General features: G+C 44.3%; 1 protein-coding gene across 3 annotated transcripts in view; it reads right to left on the bottom strand.

The window, feature by feature from the left end:
* The window catches only part of LOC110978115 (polycystin-1-like), a 32084-nt gene extending 15183 nt beyond the window's left edge, over nucleotides 1–16901 (bottom strand). For 2 of the 3 annotated variants that reach the window (XM_022232845.2, XM_087139721.1), the window contains exons 1-13: nucleotides 16744–16901; nucleotides 14590–14919; nucleotides 13581–13817; nucleotides 12527–12664; nucleotides 11740–11909; nucleotides 9104–11432; nucleotides 8353–8496; nucleotides 7612–7743; nucleotides 6727–6918; nucleotides 3148–6051; nucleotides 2411–2606; nucleotides 1184–1356; nucleotides 222–440 (exon numbers count right to left, since the gene is read on the bottom strand). In XM_022232845.2, coding sequence (XP_022088537.2) covers nucleotides 222–440; nucleotides 1184–1356; nucleotides 2411–2606; nucleotides 3148–6051; nucleotides 6727–6918; nucleotides 7612–7743; nucleotides 8353–8496; nucleotides 9104–11432; nucleotides 11740–11909; nucleotides 12527–12664; nucleotides 13581–13817; nucleotides 14590–14919; nucleotides 16744–16819 — 7240 coding nt within the window. In that variant the 5' untranslated portion in view covers nucleotides 16820–16901. Of the gene's footprint in view, nucleotides 1–221; nucleotides 441–1183; nucleotides 1357–2410; nucleotides 2607–3147; nucleotides 6052–6726; nucleotides 6919–7611; nucleotides 7744–8352; nucleotides 8497–9103; nucleotides 11433–11739; nucleotides 11910–12526; nucleotides 12665–13580; nucleotides 13818–14589; nucleotides 14920–16422; nucleotides 16605–16743 lie in introns of those variants that run through there. The other variant, XM_022232846.2, reaches the window with a different exon arrangement.
* Between the last annotated feature and the right edge of the window lie 2238 nt (nucleotides 16902–19139).

The raw sequence follows: 19139 nt of genomic DNA, 5'->3' as shown, positions 1-19139 counted from the left end.
TTGAAACAAATTCTGCTGTTTTCAGTTCACAATATGTGGCAAACTTAGCAGGTTAGATTTCGCAGTTAACATTTTTAATGAAGGAATGCTTACCGGACCTACTTCATATCAAATTTTCAAGTCAAACTTATAAATGGCAAAAACTAACACAAATGAGGTATGACTTTGTTGTTATCTTGTTTAGCTAGAAAATTTCAGGTGTAGAGTCAAGAGCACTTTACCTGTGCATGTGATGATGAATTCTGTGCTCAGTGCCCTGCCTTCTTGAGGAGTAATGCTACAGGTTCCTTGAGAGGGGACACTGCCTATCTGATAGTGATATTCTGAGCGTCCTGCATTCCTGTGCCGTGCATGAAGCACAGCGACGGTCACCAAGAATCTGGCAGACAGGTGTTGAAGGAAGATGGATGACTTGATGACCAGGTATGGGCTACCGCCACCTATGAATTTAAAACAAAGAAGACAAGCATTTTAAAACAGTAAATTGTTCGCTCAGAAGTCGAGTGGAGGAAAGAGAATGATGAGGTGAGTTTTACATAATCTATAAATCAGTTGGAAAATGCTACAAAAATGGTGATTTCTTATATCTGCAGAAGAAATATTGAACTCTAAGCTGAGGAAAAACTCTGACTATATGAACATTTGAATCAAGTTTTGAAAAAATGAGTTGACTTCAGTATTCCCTTTTGACTGTCAACCTACGAACGCTTTTGCATCATTTGAGCAAACACAACTAAAATATATTTACCCTTTTTCAGTAACGCAATAAGAGTTGCACCGACAAAGATTTCCATTTCGCACTGACATAGGTGCATTCAATAAACATTTAACAATGGTGCAAATGCATAACAATGAGTTAAGGACACAATTACCGCACTGGAAACAATGTGTTATTCCATAAACTCAATTTGGAAAATCCATGGCACAGTGACATCTGAATCAAACAGGAACCAAGGTTGTCGGACAGTAATAACTGCACTAAAAGCAAGAATGTAGAGAGTTGTGGTCAAATGTTTATATACACTTGGACTGAGAGCGTTTCCTTTTGCAATTGTTCGGATTGTGCTGGTTCTTGTTAACCGTTCTTTCCCTGTAGCTGATCACCCAAAATATCTACTGTTCCTTTTCATGGATGTCGACGTTTTCAGTCCACGTGTATGTCCACTTCCGACCACAACCGTACCGGTTACTGTGTCTGTGCTCATTTGGAAGCCTTGTCCGGACCCACTGTCGTCCAGACCAGTGACATTCCACCTGTAGTCGAGGTCAGTGGTCTTGTTGCCGCAGTTGGAACACACCACTGCTAGAGCCAGCTGCTTCTGGGGGTTGACCTTGGAGCCGCAGTTACGCACGCACCTGACGGTGGAGGAAGACAGACGGGGGGGGGAGGCATGTAGTGGTGTATGGAATTAAGTGTGGTAGAACGGCCAGGGATGGAGGGGAGGGGAGGGGAGGGGAGGGGGAGGGGAGGGGAGGGGAGGAGGGGAGGGGAGGGGGAAGGGAGGGGGAGGGGAGGGGAGGAGGGGAGGGGAGGGGGAGGGGAGGGGAGGGGAGGGGAGGGGAGGGGGGGGGGGAGGAAAGTTACCTGGAGTGCACACAATCTTTTTCAAAGGGGCACTGAAAATAAAGCAAGTTCTGCAGCTCGTGTTAGTTTTCGTCATGAAGATGAACAAAGAAATGGACAGGAGTGGGATTTGAACCAGTGGGGCACCGTATCGGCGCTTGACCAACTGGTTTGGCGATTCTTCCTGTTTGTCAACATCCTCATTGGGGGATAGTCAGAAGATACAAAACCTGAAACACCATATAAGCAAGAGATCATGCCCCAAATACACGATGTAACTAGTGGGAAGCAGTGAATTAACAGGAACTGTACTGCCAGCAGGGAGTGAGGTAGGGTGCCAGTACCGTGTTCTGCAAGTTGGAGGTTCACATCCTGCTCAAGTAAATTTCTTTGTTCATCTTTCTAATCGATATGTATAAGAACCTCGTCACTTACCCTAATCTTGTTTGTTTATTTCAAGATTTCAATGGGGGGGACATGGATATCAGCTTGGGAAGCATGGGTAACCCCCTTTAGCTACACCACTCTAGAGAGGATGACGGTGGAAAGAATAAACTCCTGGTAGTAAGGTTGCAAGATGAAACCCAGTTCAAGGAACAAGGTACCTGTGTGTGTCCTCATTAAAATCAACCCACCTTCCCACTTTCCAGTTCGGAATTTTTTTACACCAAGATGAAAAAGATGCAAGGTACCAGCAGGGAGGGCACAGTCTTTCTTTGCAAGTCAGTTTGTTGCCCCTGAGCAAAAGATATATTTGGAAGTTCTTGCTTTGCTCATGGTGCTTGATGGCGTATGGAGCTGAAATAAAGTACTTAGAAGTGTTTGGTCAACAAAAACAAATTATACCTGATTTTGAGCTTGGAAAGTTCTCCGTCCACCACCGTAACTGTTTGGGTGAAGTATCGCGAAGCCCTTCCTTCTTTGCTTCCGATTACTGCAAAGATGTAATGACTGCTCCTGATGAGATCCTCCAATGAGACACTATATTTTGTGGTTCCCATGGCAATATAGGTATCCGGGCCATTACCAAAGCAACCAGATGCTGCATGAAAGCAAAAATGTAAAAGCTGACTTTAGAGAGAGTGACAGTTTTGCATGATGCTTTAAAGGTACTACTTTGATGCTAATAAAAGGAGTTGGTGATCTGACCTGCTCATTATGGAGTTAATGTTTGATGATGTCATTTTCTGAAGTTTTCTAGGATGCAGGATGAAATTCCTGGACACTGAGCTTCTTTATGGCATGTATATGGATTTCAAACAGTCTTCTCAAGTTTTGTTTGATAAAAAAATCCATTTGTATCGATTATTTCTCTGCTGTAGAATTTTGATGAATGTTAGAGAAAAATCTTGTCCTCCACCGAGTGGAGGGAGTGTAGATCTTATATCTTTAATAGTTGGAGACTTAAAAAGACTTCTGCAGATGCTTTGTCAACCTTCTTTTTTCCCTTTTGTTTCTTAAGAATTCTAAGTAAAATACACCCAGAGTTCATGAAGTTCAATACTGACTTTCTCAATGAGTGCTATTTCAAACTAAGATTTTTCCATAAAAGCATTTGATATCAAGGAAGAGTATATGCTTACCACTTGGATTTGGAGCCACAAACTCCTCTTCAAAACTGAAAAGCTCATCTGGAAGCCTGCAGTACCATACAAACATCAAGGGGCTAGGTTCATTTCGGGACATATTGCCAACTGTGTAGTTTTCAGACTCGTAAAGTTCATCCGGGTCAAAGGACATTGAAGCATCCAATGATATTGTGTCATTCCAGCTTACAGTTACCGCATTGCCGCCTTGTATGCTGATGACTAGGTCCGAGGGCACAACCTCCAGGTAGGTCTGGTTTTGATTGCGGACACGGGAATTGCCATCCATCGTCACGGTCAACTGGACCAGATAGGTGTTATAGTCCAAGGTGCGACGAGGGATGATGAGGTCTGCCTCCGTGGTCTGGATGCTGGTTGGTAAGGGATAGCTGAAGAGTTGGTTTGCGGGAAGTGGCCGGCTATTAAAGTAGGACAGAATGTAAGCATCCCAGTGGAAGAGGGCTCTGTTGGTAGATGAACAGTCCAGAGTGACCTCTGAGACCAGGGTTATGAGGTGGCTCCGCTTAACTCGCCAGGGGTCGGAGACATTCTTACTTCCACCTCGAATGAGGACCTCGGGCAACCTGCAGGAATCCTCAGTGACTGGGAGGAGCACTGCAATACTGAGGGAAGAGGCATAATTGGTGCCCGTCACCATGACCTCATAGTCTCCCGAGGCATTGAAAGTAAGGTTGTATGTTGTGACGAAGTGCGTGAAGGGATCGAATGGGAGAAATATACTGGGGTTCATGATTTCCAATGCCAAGGTGATAGCGACAGCGTCATTGACAGGTGGGTCTAGCAGGTAGACGGTGCTCTGATTGCCAATCTGGAGAGCGTAAGTTGCTTCTGTGCCAGGCTGAGCGGCAAATATGATGACAGCGATCGGTCTGTTCCAAGCCACAGGTCCTGAATGGGCGGCAAAGAGCCCAATCACGCTCTCCTGCATGTGAACTGTCTTGAAGGCATCCTTGCTGCCAAAGATGTTCATGGTGATCAGCCGGACCTCGTAGCTTCCTGCATTTTTATACTGGTGCTCAGTTTCTGTGCCAGATGACATCTCACCATCACCAAATCGCCAGAAGTACATCACGGCAGTCCCTTGCCCCAGATGGGCTTTGAAACTGATGGGGAATTCCACAGGGAAATAATTTTCTTCCAGTCCGCCATCTCTGGCTCCATACTTCACACTGAGCCTATCAATGTTGTGGACCGTTATGCTACAGTTGACAATGGGTTCTTCAGTCTGAACCTCTCTTGGGAAAACCTCTTCACTGGCAAGATTGTGGACTGACACGGCAGACGAGTATCTTCCTGGAGTGTAGGCATGAACAATGGTAAAAATTCTGACCTTGGCATCAGTTACGTGGGTGCTGGTGAAAGTAGCATTGCATAAAGGGTTGATTTCGTTCTCCTCTGGGTTACTGCAGTCGCTCCCAACAGTGAGATCATGCCTTATCCAGGTGATGATCTCGAGGTTATTAAGCTCGACAGAGGAAGGTGGACGCACCTGCTCACCAGAGTCGAAAGTGATGCTGGCATTGGTGGGGAGTTTCTGGACCCGTGTGTCCCAGAAAACCCTGAAAGTGATCTTCCCATCTGGGTACTCAACTGGGGTGTCTACTGTCATGCTGAAGCCTCGAACCTTCTCTTGGACAGCTATGAGAACAGGTGTGTGCGTCTTCGTGCCGATTACATTGGTGGCAACAATGAACGCAGCATAGAGACCCAGGGCTGGATAGAGGTGCTGTTTGCTGTCAGACAGACTCGTGTTTGTGGAATTGAGATGTGAAGTAACGACGTAATTGGTTCCGAAATGCCACTCCAGGATGACATTGGTTCCTGTCGTCAGAGACACATGCAAAGTAACAGGTTGGCCTACAGCTACATATGGCTCCTGGGCCCACACCTCCAGGCCTGTAATTTCAGCCTCCACATAGATCCTGTCTCGTAAGGTGAGCAGTGGCGGGACGAGATTCTCCGCAGTGATGATAACATCAACCCATCCTGACACATTGACCAGGTCTCCAGGTATGGCCACAGAGCCGGCTAACCCCTGCATGGTAATGGAATATATCCTACCGTTGAATTCGATATTTGATTCAACATCCGTTCCAGCCTCCAGGCTAATGTTAACTTCTAGGTCCTTGCCAAATTGGCCGACTTTCCTGCTGGTCAAGTTCAGACCTTTTGGGGGTATCTGCACGACAATCTTGGCAGAAGCGTAGACAGGAGGATGGAAGAAATTAGTGCAGTTCAGTTGTATCGTGTAATCTCCAACATGGTCATAGGTGTGGTTTATTGGTATGTAAGCGTAGTACTGATCCAAATCCAAGATGGTGGTGTTGTCGCCGAAATCCCACGTGCAATTGAAGCGGTTGCCTCGGTAACGCTGTAACTGAAAAACTGTTATCTGGCCACGTACGGTGGCAAGCGGAGCACCAACTGCAAGCCCCTTGATCTCGTGCGGAATCGGAGGCAGGAGCACATAGTAGGTGTCGTTGGCTTGGACGACGTCGTAGCTGAGATGGTTCCTGGCCTCGACCGTCACCAGGTGGTGCCCCAAATCAATGAACATGTGCTTGCAGTACTGCCTGGTGGTGGTTATGGGCGGGGAGCCATCGTGGTAGTCACAGGTGTACTCCACGTTGGTGCCACGCTCAATCTCAATGAGTATGTAGGCAGACTGATCAGTGTGGGTGGTCTTGTTTCCACGGATGTAGGCCCTCAGACCCTCAATGGGGTACTCGACGTGGGCAACGGTGGATACATTGAGTGAGTTGAGTTTGTTGGATGCTCTGACAATGATTTGATAGGACCCTGGCTCACTGTAGGTGTAGTCAAGGGACCACATCTTGCCAACGTTGGTCTGCTCAAAGACCTGGGGCTCTGTGCCATCACCTGTATCAAAATAATAGTTGTTTTCATTAATTTTTCAAACCTCATCAGGAGTGGAACTTTGGTTTTATGCTAATATGTAAAGATGCTAATGGTGACCTGATCTTCAACAGATCTTTAAAAATATGTACACTCCTTTGTGTAATGATGATGAACATCAAAAACTGTGCTCATGAGCTCGCTGATTTGTCTTTTCTCTTCTGATTTAATAAACAAAGTGTAGGTCAGTACTGGTAAGTCATCAGGTAGGATTAATTCAACCCCTTCCCAATTCTGAAAATGAGTGATTGGCGCAAGGTATTTTCACATCAAGCTTAAAAAACAGGGAGCTAATAAAGGCCCAACTGTTAAGAGCAATGAGTGGTCAATGTCCAGATGGGAAATTTTCTTCACTTTGGTAAAACCGGGTAACAAGTTGCAATGCTCATATATGGGTGGATTCAAGGGAATAATGATGGCATGTGGTATTGAATCACTCATGATGGTGAGCTATTTTTGGAAATGCTCATTGCTAAATGGTGACCATGTTTACAGATTAAATGATGCCACAATTTGTCCTTATGGCCAAAGCCCATTCCCTGGAGCTATCTTCACAGTTCACCTGCATCTTCAGTCTCCTATGACAGACAGGAGGCATGGCTATTCCCATCTGTTCTGGAATTCTCTCTCTCCACTTACCCATATTGACGGAATACAGCACCTCTGTCCCATACTCAATGTCCCAGGCAATTAGGGAGGGCTGGGAGGGCATCACGGGAGGCACCTCTACGAGGAGTCTCAGTCCCTCCACGTGCTCTTGGACGTAGAGGTCTTGGGTGGTGGAGAACTGGCTGACCAGATTCTCAGCTCGCACCGTCACCTTGTATAGCCCTTGGACAACAATCAAATCAAAGTGCACTCTGATAGACTACTCTTCATAGTGGGGGAATAAGCTGCAGCGATCTTTCCTAAAATTATGCAAGGAACTCAGAGTGAATCATTTCAGAGATGGTGCTCACTGCTTATGGCTTTGTTCATACTTGTACTTTCATATAGCTTTTGCAGGACTGCTCATCACTTTTCCTACCCTTGCTCCAGATCAGCTAGTGCAATCAACTTGAATACAACCCTTATTCTTTTTCTAGGACTCTACACAGCAAGAACAGGGAACTGAAGTTGGGGGATTTCAAAAAAGGGGATCACAAACTCATCATCTAGGTATGATTTGCGATTTTTACAAAACAAACTCTCGAAGCATTTTTGCCTGAAAACTTCCTGAATTCTTTGAATGCCAACACTCTGTGGAATCCATGCGACATGGATTCTTGGTACTTAAACTTTCAAAAGGCAAAATCCAACCCTAAAATATCCCAGAAAATTTTGAAAAAGGTGTTAGCAATTACTTTCTTGAAAGGCATGTCCCATCCATCTACTGATTATCTCGTGTTTTGACCTTTCAACACAGGACGAAACGAAGATGTTCAGCTCTTTATAAGTCAACATATGTTTACAAAAAAAAGACTTGTGAGACCTTTCATTTGTTTACGTATTTCTCAGGTGAAATTCAAGGTATTTAATATTTACCGGCATCACGGTAAACATACTGATGGGTGAAGGCATCTGTGGTGAATTGGAAGCCATCATCGTAATCCCAGTAGAATAGAACATCACGACTGTCACCAATAAATGGTGCCACCACAAACTCAAAGATTTCACCTGCATAAGAAAGGATACATCCAGGTTGAGATTCCAGTGCCCAAGAAATGGAGTGGGTGTAGAATTCTGGCTTCATTTCATGTTTGAAAGAATAGAAGCCAGGGGTCAAAGCCTTAGGTCTGAAGGCAACTTGCAAGATTGCAAAATACATAATGATTCCAGAGGAACACCAAAGTACAGAACTGTCTGTAAATTTATCATTGCTTTTACCAAAAATGACCTAGAAAACTGTTTGCCACAGTTCCAAACCTGGACAACTGTTGAATCCCAAATGTTCAAGTTTCAAGTTTATTCATACTATCCTCAATCCAGTACAAATTAAAAGTAAACATAACCTTATTTAAAATACTAGTACGATGAGGTCATAATGTATGTATAAAAGCCGTAGCTAGTGCTGGGTCTGACCTTCCATGATCAATTGAGCTAATTGATTAAAGTCAATAAATTGCACCGAGTCAGGTATCAGGTATTACCATCATAGCTCTAACAGTCCCGAATTCTCTGATTTCAATATGATTTTACATACACCCTGGGGGGTTTGGGTCAATACATGTAGCTAAGAATGAAATCTATTCAGCTTATCTGGCAATAACGGGTACTGAAATGTACCTTTAACAGCGACTTCAGGTTCAAATGTGAGCCCCACTATTGCCTCCTGGACGATGACTTCATGGAATCCAACTGCATCTGCCCAAGGGTTCTCAACGTAGCAAGTGATGTTGAAGGTGCCCTCAGATGCATAGGTGTGGGTTCCTAGGGGGCAGGTTTAGACAAAATCAGATTTCAGCTTAGCGTTTTGAAACTGACACTGCAGGGCAGCAGCGCTGTGAGGACCATAATGCTGCAGCTAGGCAGGCTTTTTTAATTGGCTTGTTGAGAAGTAACGTCGTCAAGAACAGTCAAAATCTTCCATGCACCTTTTCAAAATGAGCCCATGTCAGGCTGTAGTTTAGGCTTCTTGATCGTTCATCGATGGGGAGCTGGAGCACTTTTCTCTGCGATGCTAATCCGCGGATGCGCTATGCCATGTATGCCGAAAACAGTGGTATACTGTTTCAAAATAATGATGGATTACCTCCGATAAAAGCAAGCTGAAAAACGATGGCAATTCCCAGGAGCGGGTCTTTTGTCCCGAGTATGGTCTTTTGTTAAAAAGCCCAGCTCTTTTGTCCCATTTCGGACTATGCATACAAACCCAAGGAACCTGAAACCGGGTTTCCCGGCAGCATATGGTTAAGACTGCCCAAGCACATATTTATTATTTCATTTACAATACTTGTGGATGATAATTTTTCTGATGTTTGCAAGGATGAGCAATGACAGCCCCAAGACAGTCTGGCGTGAAGGTTTCATTACTTACCAGTATAGTACGATCCTTTACCATCATAGATTCCAACAAATGGTTCTGAGACAGCACCGTCCCCCCAGTCAAATGTCATCGTGACACTGCTGCCATTGTTGGCAACACACATTGCCTCCAAGACATGGGCTCGGATATGTGGGCTTGTGAGGTACAGGACAGTACCAGTAATGCTGGTGTCAATCTGAATGGTTGTCACTGCCATCTCTTCGCTCACATTGTTGTAGGCTTGGACTGTGATTGTGTAGGTGTCTGGGAGACTGTAGGAGTGAAAATAGCTGGTGTTGGGTCTGCCGGAGACGTTAAACAAGTCCCCAAAGTTGTAGTCATACCATACTTTGTTGCCAGCTCCGATGGTCACACTTGCCTTGACGGGATGGAGAATGAGGTTGTTGCTGGCCGTCACTTGGACACTGGTGACACGCTCTTGGAGTTCAATAATGATGGCCTCTGACATCATCCAGGACACTACGTTGGAGACATTGACAGTGACATTGTAGTAGCCAATTGCTGCGTAGACATACTGCACTGTGGGTGTGGTTGTTGAGTCTTCTCCACCATCGCCGAAGTACCACTCAAAGTGGACGTCGTTGCCCCTGGACCAGCTGACAGTGAATTCCACGGTGTCACCCGTCGCTAGCACCTCAGTCTTATTGTGCAGAGCCACACCTTCTACTGGATCTTGCACAATGATTGATTTGGTGTCAGACACTGCAGGGTAGTTACTGACAACGCACTGTACTTGATAGGTGTTGAAGGTGGAGTAGTTGTGCCAAACGTGGCCCGAGTCTTTGATGATGATTGAAGCACCATCACCGAAATCCCAACTGAATGTCAGGCCTTGGCCCGAGTGCCAGGTGACCTCACAGAAGAACAGGGTGGCTATCTCACTGGTCGCATACTCCGGTGCCCGGACGTAATTAGGTTTGACAGCAGTCACCTGGAAGGTATGGTCTAGCGTGCTGGCAATGTTGTCAGCCTCGATGTGGACTGAATAAACGCCTGGATCGGTGTAGTAGTGGTTGTGAATGGTGTTGAAACTCCAGCCGCCCGAAATGGTACCATCACCATGGGACCACCGATACTGTACCACGTTGCCTGTCAATATGAAGGAGCTATAGTTGAACCAGCAGCCTGCAAGAATCAGGTTCCAGTCTTTTGTGGTGTTGTCTCTAGGGTAGAGCTCAACTGTCCCATTCAATCCCGTGATTCTGTATCTAGCTATTGTGGACAGGTCAATGTCCACAAAGCTTACGTTATTATAGGCCCTGACATGGGTTGTGTAGTTGCCAATTTCAGCAAAAAGGTAGCTCTGGGTGTCAACCGTTTTGACATTTGGTCCGTCCTGGATGCTGTTGGTCAGGAAGGGAAGGCTGGTGTTGAACGATGCATCCGGGAAGGTCCACTTGAATCGCACATAGGTGCCTTGGGTAATCTCCACGTGCATAGTGTATGAGGCATCAGTGCAGGCATAGTAGATGCCGAGATCCCGCGTGAAGTGGAGCCCCCGGATGGACAGGATGCGGTATTGAGATGCGATCCACTGGGGAGGGGCTTCAACCTCCCTGCCCAGCAGGTTGTTGTATCGGGCATTGATCTCAAACATTCCTGAGCTGCTGAAGCTGTGAGAGACCCAGGACGCTGTGGGTTTGGAGATGTGAGCCCTGATGTAGAACGCCATGTCCAACTTCTCCACACCACCCGCTTCAACCTCCCTCTTTGTGGACAGCAGCTCTTGCTCCTTAAAGAAGACCGTTTCATTATCTGTTGGATAGTGGGCGATCTCTCCGATGAGCGGGTAGGCTGCCTTTGGGTAGTAGTCAGGGAACTTCTTCTGGTATGGTCCAAACCCAACCCAGTCATGGGGCCTGACTGCATAGCGATCGGATGCGTTGATAATAAATACATTGTATCCTTCTTTTAAGTAGACGATGGTCTGCCCAATTACACGGTATGACAATTTCATTTTGCGTTGCACATCCAGGTAAGAGCAGGAGCCGTAAGTGTGCTCTGGTACTCTCACATAAGGCACAGAGAAGTTGCACATCTGAGGAAGAACATCAGAGGAGTTGCTTCCATTAGTTTCAGTTTTGTTAGCATCAACAGTCACCTGGGTCTGGTTCTCGCACGCTGCTAAGGTAATGGTAGAGTTGGTTTCTGCAAAATTGTAAGTGGTTTGAAAAGGCTGGCATGTCCCGGCTTCCAGGCAGAATGCTGTTTTGTTCAGGCAAGGTGACTCTGTGTACGGTGGACAGGGATGGTACTTGCTAATACAACTTCTATTCTGGGCACAGTACTTCTCATTTTCTCCACACAGTGGCCGGTAAACCTAGGAAAGACAGGCAAAAATCTTGACAATAAAATCTCTTCTGCCTAAAAAGAAGCCTCTGTCCTAAGCCTTAAACCGGGAATCTGTAAATTAACATTTGATAGGAATATTTGAAAGAGTGTCTCCGTGCCAAAATTACAAAGCATAAAAACCATGTATTTTTTCTGTGCCATCAGGGTTAGTTTTAATTAGCAATTGTTTTTAGCTTGCAAGGAAACTGCATGAAATTATGAAACTCTTACATTCATAAAATATAAGCTTTAAATAAGTTATTTCAAAATTTGAAATGAGCACAAACAAAGCAAACCTGCAATTTGACTTGACCCTCTTTCACAGCAAAGACCTCCCAGGCCTCCAGCTTAGCCTCTTCTCTGAACTCCAGAGCAGGAATCAGGAACACACCTTGGAGATTTAAGGGTGGCTGAAAAGAGACTAGCCGCCTGGGGATTGGCAAGCCGACTGAGAACCTCTGAGCATCTAGATGAGGATGAAGCAAGCTTACTACATGTATTCATCATCAGGGAAACTGAAAACTCATACATGTACAAGGTTCAGTGTCAAATTGTCGAGTACCTAACAAAGGGGCATATAAGCCTACTCTTCATAAATGGCAGACTTTTCTCAGAAAATCCAATGTGAATATTTTGAAGTTTTCTCACTCATTTCACAACTTGAAAAAGAAAAATAAACAATCTCTAAAAAAAAACGAGTTGTAGCAAACAGTGAAAATATTCACCCTGGAACGTTTGACCCAACATCAACCCAAATCCTTCCTTCCTTAACTGCAATCTAACTAAAGCTGAGCGAACCAAACTGCATAACCACAGAACATTTACCAATTTGCTCTCCACAGTTCTTTGGAGGGGCATCTACTGACAAATAGTTCACTGCAGACCTACTGCTTATTTCCCTAGAGGACTGATGGGTGCCATAGGCAACGACATGAATGATAACACCCTCATTGACTAACGCGCGACTTAACAGGATAGGTGTAGTCTTTTTTTGGTATTCATAAACAGTGCATGAATCATGCCGTTTTAACAATGCACTGATTTTGAAATAGATGCAAGTCTTGATCGAGTGAATGTACACACCTCCAACTTTCATTCCAACCTTGTCCGAGTTATCATTGAAATTCCAGCTGACCTCCATGTTGCTGCCCTGTCCGGCACTGCCTGTGCACTCAAATGGGAAACTCACCTCAACAAAGGGGTGACACACCATCTGGAGATCTGTTGCAAAGGAAGGAAAAAGCAGTACTTACAGTAGTTGAGTACATATACAGTGGTTGTACATTTTGTCTCAATTCTGGTATCTCATTTATCTGGCTATGGAATATATAATTTCTGTTATAAACTATTCTGCAGTGTGGTAGTTGAGATCCACTTAAGACCTTCACAAGACCAGCACAAGACCTCCAGTCTGAATTCAAGCCACAAGCTATTAAATTAACTACAACAAAAGCATCCTTCGTCATTGTTCACCCTGTTACTTGTGTCTGGTCTTGTGATGGTCTCGACTACAACACAGCTATTCTGGTTAAACAAAGCCAACTCAAACAACACTATCTCAATTCACATGTGTCACGTGTCCCATGTGAAGAAAAAAAAGGGGACCGAGTATAACCTCGTGACACATGTCAAGTGTTTATGGGTGTCATTAGGTGGGAGATGGGGAGGATTTCCCCCAATTTTTAAAGTTGGGGCAACATCATATCATTTGTCCCCTCCACTTTCTTCTAGACCCTATATAAAAATGTAGGGTGAGTAGGCCAACATTTGATTCATATGCAAGTACTCAGATAAATATTATTTGAAAACTGAAATAAGTCTTGCAAAAGCATGAGCTCAAAGCTTAGTTAAAGTGGTCAGAAGCTGCCTCTGAGAGCACCACAAAGCATCTTGAATCCACAGTTTCCCCAGGACCCTTACAGGTTATATAGGGCTGTTACGGCTTCGCATTTCACACCGGCATTAGTTTCATTCAAGCTTATCTCCCCCCCCCAGTTTTGAGAAGCAACTGACGCCTTTACGAGCACAGTCACGCTCACGTTGCGACTGTTGCAAAACACTCCAGTCAATCGTCAGCACCACTCTCTGCTACTTTGGCCTCTGTTGTAATTCACAATGCCAACCATAGTGTACTTGCCCGATACAGGAGCCTCCACATAGACTTCCCTCCGCGCTTCAATAGGTCCCGATGCATCATTCTTTACCCACGCTTTGACAAGGTACACCCCAACTTCGGAGAACACGTGGGGCTGAGGACCAGGGGTGTTGTTTGCAATGCCGGTGGAGTCTCCAAAGTCAAACCTGTACACAGCGTTCTCAGATCCAGCTTCTAGCGTTGTGTCTATGACTGTCGCTTGGAAAACTTCAATGTACCCTTGTATGGCAGTGAAAAAAATTGAATCAAATTCAGCCAGCATTGGGTACGGCGAGATGAAACCAAATTAAATGGTGCTGCGTGGCCTGAGCCAAAATGTGGGTAATCCTCATGGACTGCCTCTGAAAGTCTGATGATGGGTGGGGCTATTGGCACGCAGTACGACATAAGCCTTTGTGAAGTTATCCAAGCTAAGACACTGGACACTACTTTAGTTGGTGTGATTTTACCTATGAATCTATATACATGTATCGATCAGTGTACATTCAAACATCAATATATGCACACACATCCATAAAAACTAACAAGGAGCACCTTCAACTATGCAGATATGCAACACAGGAGCACACAGACAAGAGCAGATCCTGGCTCGTTACAATCAGTGATATGCAAAAACACAGACTAATCACGTATCTGTCCCTATGATGTATGAACCTAGATCTGCCACTACACACAGTAAAATGCAATTGCATGTCAAAGCATATTTTTTTTAGGAGTTGTGACCTCACTCCAAAATTTTTGGGTCACCGGTTGCTACTTGTTAATCTAGGCAGCGTCACTTTCCTAGTTTCAAAGAGGGTACATGACATTTTACAGAATCCACACCAGGCTGTTGAAAAACAAACCTCAATTTACATATTGTGAACCCAACAGAGAACATTTCTGTTATAAATCTGAATCATTTAGCATGAAGGTGAAACAGGCACCTTACTGTTTTTCTAACTTCTTCTTTTATGAAAAAAATACATCTTCAATAAATTGATTTTAATACCTGGATCAACTATGGTGATGCCTTTTACTGACGTCGCTGTGCTGTACACGCTGCTGTAGTCCAGCCCCCCGCACAAGTCAGTTGGGTTACCGGCGCATCGCAGGTTACAGCCATACTGTGACCCGTTGCTGTGGGCACCAGTGGTCTCCCCGCAGAGACACATGAAGCCCCCCTGCAGAGCAGCGTACGGGTAGTCCATGGACTTGCACAGCGCCTTACAGAGTCTGGGGTTGACGTCGTTGAAATCATGGTTGCCACCAGCGACGACAAACTCCCTCCTAGATGGATCCTCCTTAAAACACCCCTCATAAGTTGGATCGGTTGAGAGATCTGTCAATGCAGAAAGCAATGGGCTGACAGTTTACAACTGTACACAAATGATCTTGGCCATGCAAAGAGCAAAATGGATGGAACCTATGTGTACACGTATGTGGCAAAAGACAGGGATACAATACATGCTTGAATGCTGTTCTTGCAATGTGCCTGATGAACATTCTCTGTAGGTCAGTACACAATCAGAAGAAAGTATCCATGATGAGAACATGGGCACATCCATGTGCTAAACTGTGCACGTGCACATGATACATGATGTATCCCCAGAGTGGAGCCCTTGAAGGTGATTACACCAGTCACAGAGTAATGTAGGGGGGTAAACTATAAAGTATGCACAGGTCCAAAGCTTTTCAGATTTTAGGGGGGCCATCCACAAATGCTACAATCATACTTTTGACCTATTAAAGACAAGGAAAACAAATTAAGCAAAGCGTCATGTATAGCATCAATTTGCTTTAACCCATGGACAACATTTCAAGTAGGATTTTTGGGTCCAACCTTAATTTTCAAAAATATACAAAGTAAACGAAATTAAAAATAGATGAAAGCCATATGTAGCCCTTTGCTCCAACATTTGACAATGATGATATATGGAGAGAATGGGGACTTGCTGTGCCAAGTACATAAAAAGAAAATGGTTCTTGTCAAAGTTTCTAGATAACAGCATATTTCCTCTTTTATTAGCATGATGGATATTTTCAAGAGAGAAGATGGGTCTTTTATGGCAATATTGCTGAGTGATATGGCACTAGCCTAGCATCTAAATGACATCTAAGTGACTAAAGGCCAAAGCCTATGCCGGAAATTCATAAAATGAAACAAAGGCCATCTGACAATGATTGTTACGCCTATTGAGAGACATGTAATTGCCCAACAAACTGTCTAACAACTGTTACTTAGGCAAAGGTTAATGTCTGGGACTTGTATATTTGGGGACCCCATTCCTATAATACCTAAGCCTACATTTTCACTTTTGGATTCACCTTGGTAGACGACTATGACATCATGCTCAACAATGGCGAGGGGGTCGTTGTTGTGAAAATCAGGCAGGGTTTTGAGTTTTGAGGGAAATTATGAGGGAAATTACGAGTGTTTTAAGGCAGCTTCAAATTTGCTTGGCTGGTTTATCGGTAAGAAAGTTACATTTTCTCACAATTTACAACTCGAAATTTCCAAAACAAAGCCAAGGCAGGGTCACTGCAATATGACGTTGCTTCTGAATTCTCGGGTGGCTGACAGAAACTGGGGGGCCCAGGCCACACAATCCACAGGTCATGTCAATAGCTAAACTTGGCCTAGATCCATATGTCGTCATAGGCCAACTCACAAGTAAACAGCAACATTGATCTTTGAAATGCGGGGTCCCAGTCTACAGTGGTCTAACGTTACTTGTACAAGGAACAGCCTAAGCCCTTCGCCTATTTCTTCAAAGGACAGCGTGGCCTGCTATAGGGTTAACCATGTGATTCTACCTCCGTGGGTTAACATGGAGAACCTTACCTGGCTGTCATAATATCCGGCATGCGCCACGACAAAATCCCTCGTAAATCTACGCTGCTAATCGCTCGTGAAAAAAGACCAATGTCCCAGTATCGAAATGAACGACTAAACATCGATACTACAGGAATGTTGCCCATTTCCACAAAGTGTAGCTAGGCCTACATGTAGCTGCGGACATAAACTCGTCGACCTAACGTTAGACAGTGCCTCTACTATGGAGGGCGCAACATGTTCATTTGGCATTCATCATGTACTTAATGTGCACGGCCAGGCGTGGTACAGTCTCCTGAATATTGAAAAGAGAAACAACTTAACACTTACCACGCACGCTGTCTGGAACTCTGAATAAGGCTGATGTGATCAACAAAAATGACAGGATGCCGCAATTTAATTTCATATCCGTTTTTGAAGTTCAAAAAAATGCAATTGTTGTTGGGTACTCTCCGACACGACATGGCGCGAATTTGATTTGTCAAAAGTTTTAGCCACTCCATCGCGCATGCGCGTACGTGACATGTATGTCTGTACAGCACTCATGCGCTTTCCACTCGGCCGTCCCCACGTGACCGTGCCTAGCCCAAAGTCCTAGCCTGCGCGGGGAACGTAATTTTTTTTTTCTGGGAGGATTAGTGATAGGCCTAATTATAATAAAACGGGCGTATTTAAGCGTGCCGGTTGTAGAACCAGGGACGAGCGAAGTGAGCTTTGGGGGAAACCATCATCCGAGGAATAAGAACACCTGCAGACTACTCTCAAATTGTCTGTCATTTGTATGGGTGGCCGAACTGCACAGAAATGTCACTCTAGGTTTGTGTCAGATTTTAGTTTTAAATGTGAATTTCCCCATTACTTTTGAAGGGGAGTAACGTTGTAATCGTGTTTGTTGGTTCATGGAGGAAGAAAAAGAAGTTAAGTGTTTGATACCTGCGTGATGGTGGAAAAGAAAGTTTTCAAAGACCATCCACCGACAAGTTATTGCCCAAATTTAGACAGAGTTCTTCTCAACTGGCAGTCTGATTGTGACAGTGCAGTTTTTGCCTTTTCTTGTTATCGCAACTATGTAACATCGCAATGTTGAACAAGATGAAATCTACCCTGCAAGGCTATCTTTTCGCTCTTTGTATGCTTGTTAGTTTCGTCCTAAAACCACTAATTTAACAACTGTGGAAACCGACATGGATTTGGTACCGCTAGATTTCATTTTCTTGCAACTTTATTTCGTGATTGTGCTACTCTAATCCATTTCAATCTGTACCGTTTTTGGCTAGGGTCAAAGTGCTTTTAAAAAGCAACTTCTTTTTCTATTTTTCGCACTGACTTTAGTTTATGCTAAAGTATGTTTTCAAACAATTTTTTAGCTCCTCAAATTCGTACACTGACAGATAAGTAAATCAAACTTATGAATATTCTTGTATGAACACTGAAACATGAAACATATTACTTTGATTTTCCTGTGACGACAAATGCACTGGTCTCAGTTTCACTCCGTTACGAAGAAACCGAAGTCTGGCATGAAGATGGAAATTGTCAACATCCTCTTCCTTCAATCTCCACCTCGGCTGTACATTATAGGAAGGTGCGTCTAATCAGAGCTGTAGAACCACCCCAGCAGTTGTTCTGGGGTGGTTCTATAGCTCTGCATGGCATGATCTGGCATTCTCTCGCAGGGGTCTGGTGATTGCTCACTCTTGCTCGCTATCCTGGAAGCCCTGGCAGCCTCTTCAGACCAGTTTTGGACGGGAGTGTGCACACATCTTGACAGGCTTGTAGGAAGTCCTCAAATAATGCACGGGTTGTGGTCTTCGAGTCGATGGTGTATCTTGAACGAGACCCCGTCTCGTGAGAGATTGCCAGTATAATATTGCATTTGCCCCCACGTTGGTTGTCAACAAACCTGGGGGCTTGCGCTCAGCAAATCTGCATATTCACAAGCAAAAGTGTGACGTCATCCAAGGAAGAAACCTCATTATAAGATTGACATCAGCAACAAACGCTACAGCAGTTTGTGGTACATGTATTTTGTTGTTTAAATGTTTTTTCTTCGGGTGATTAACTCTTGACAGTAGGCCGGTAAAGAAAACTTGCGCATAGATATTTTCAATGAGCCAATTTCCGGATTTACAACATGAACAGAAACCCCCATAAAATGAGCAGAGTAGGCTTGGGATAACATCACAGCAGTGATTTCGTTTGTCAGGGATTGAGCAGCATGGATAATGTCATATGCTGAAAAATGTGCTTCCTCAAAAAACAAGAATGGATGTCAAATACATGTAGTTTACAAGCATTTCAGAGCAGTGGAAATTTGCACAAAACGTAAATCTAAGAAAAATTCATGGCACGGTCCCTTGAAATTACCGAGTGGTTATTACAGTTTCAAGAATCGCGGTAATGACTCAGCACTTTTTCATCTCGGTTTGAGGAAACACTGGTGTGTCTGCATTGGTTTGTTTTTACATTTTTGCCCGTGGAAAGAATTACACATAACACCAAAAGACAAGACAAACGAAACACCGACTGAAAACCTACAGTTAAAGTCAAAACTCTTCATGCACAGTGATGGACAATACTTAAGAGCAACACATTTCTAATTAAATATTGTTGGGGTCGCTCATTCACTGTGGCTGGTCATACAGGATACCCAGATACTGAATACTGTCAGAAGTTATTTCAAGGTTCCTTTCTGAAGTATTTAGTTATTCAGGTTTAAGCCAACT

Source organism: Acanthaster planci, linkage group LG08 (genome assembly GCF_054643075.1).
Source record: "Acanthaster planci isolate LZ-2023a linkage group LG08, COTS_SCS, whole genome shotgun sequence".
NCBI classification, from domain to species: Eukaryota; Metazoa; Echinodermata; class Asteroidea; order Valvatida; family Acanthasteridae; genus Acanthaster; species Acanthaster planci.
The sequence above is the reverse complement of the archived record's forward strand: the minus strand, read 5'-3'. Positions and strand labels throughout refer to the sequence as shown.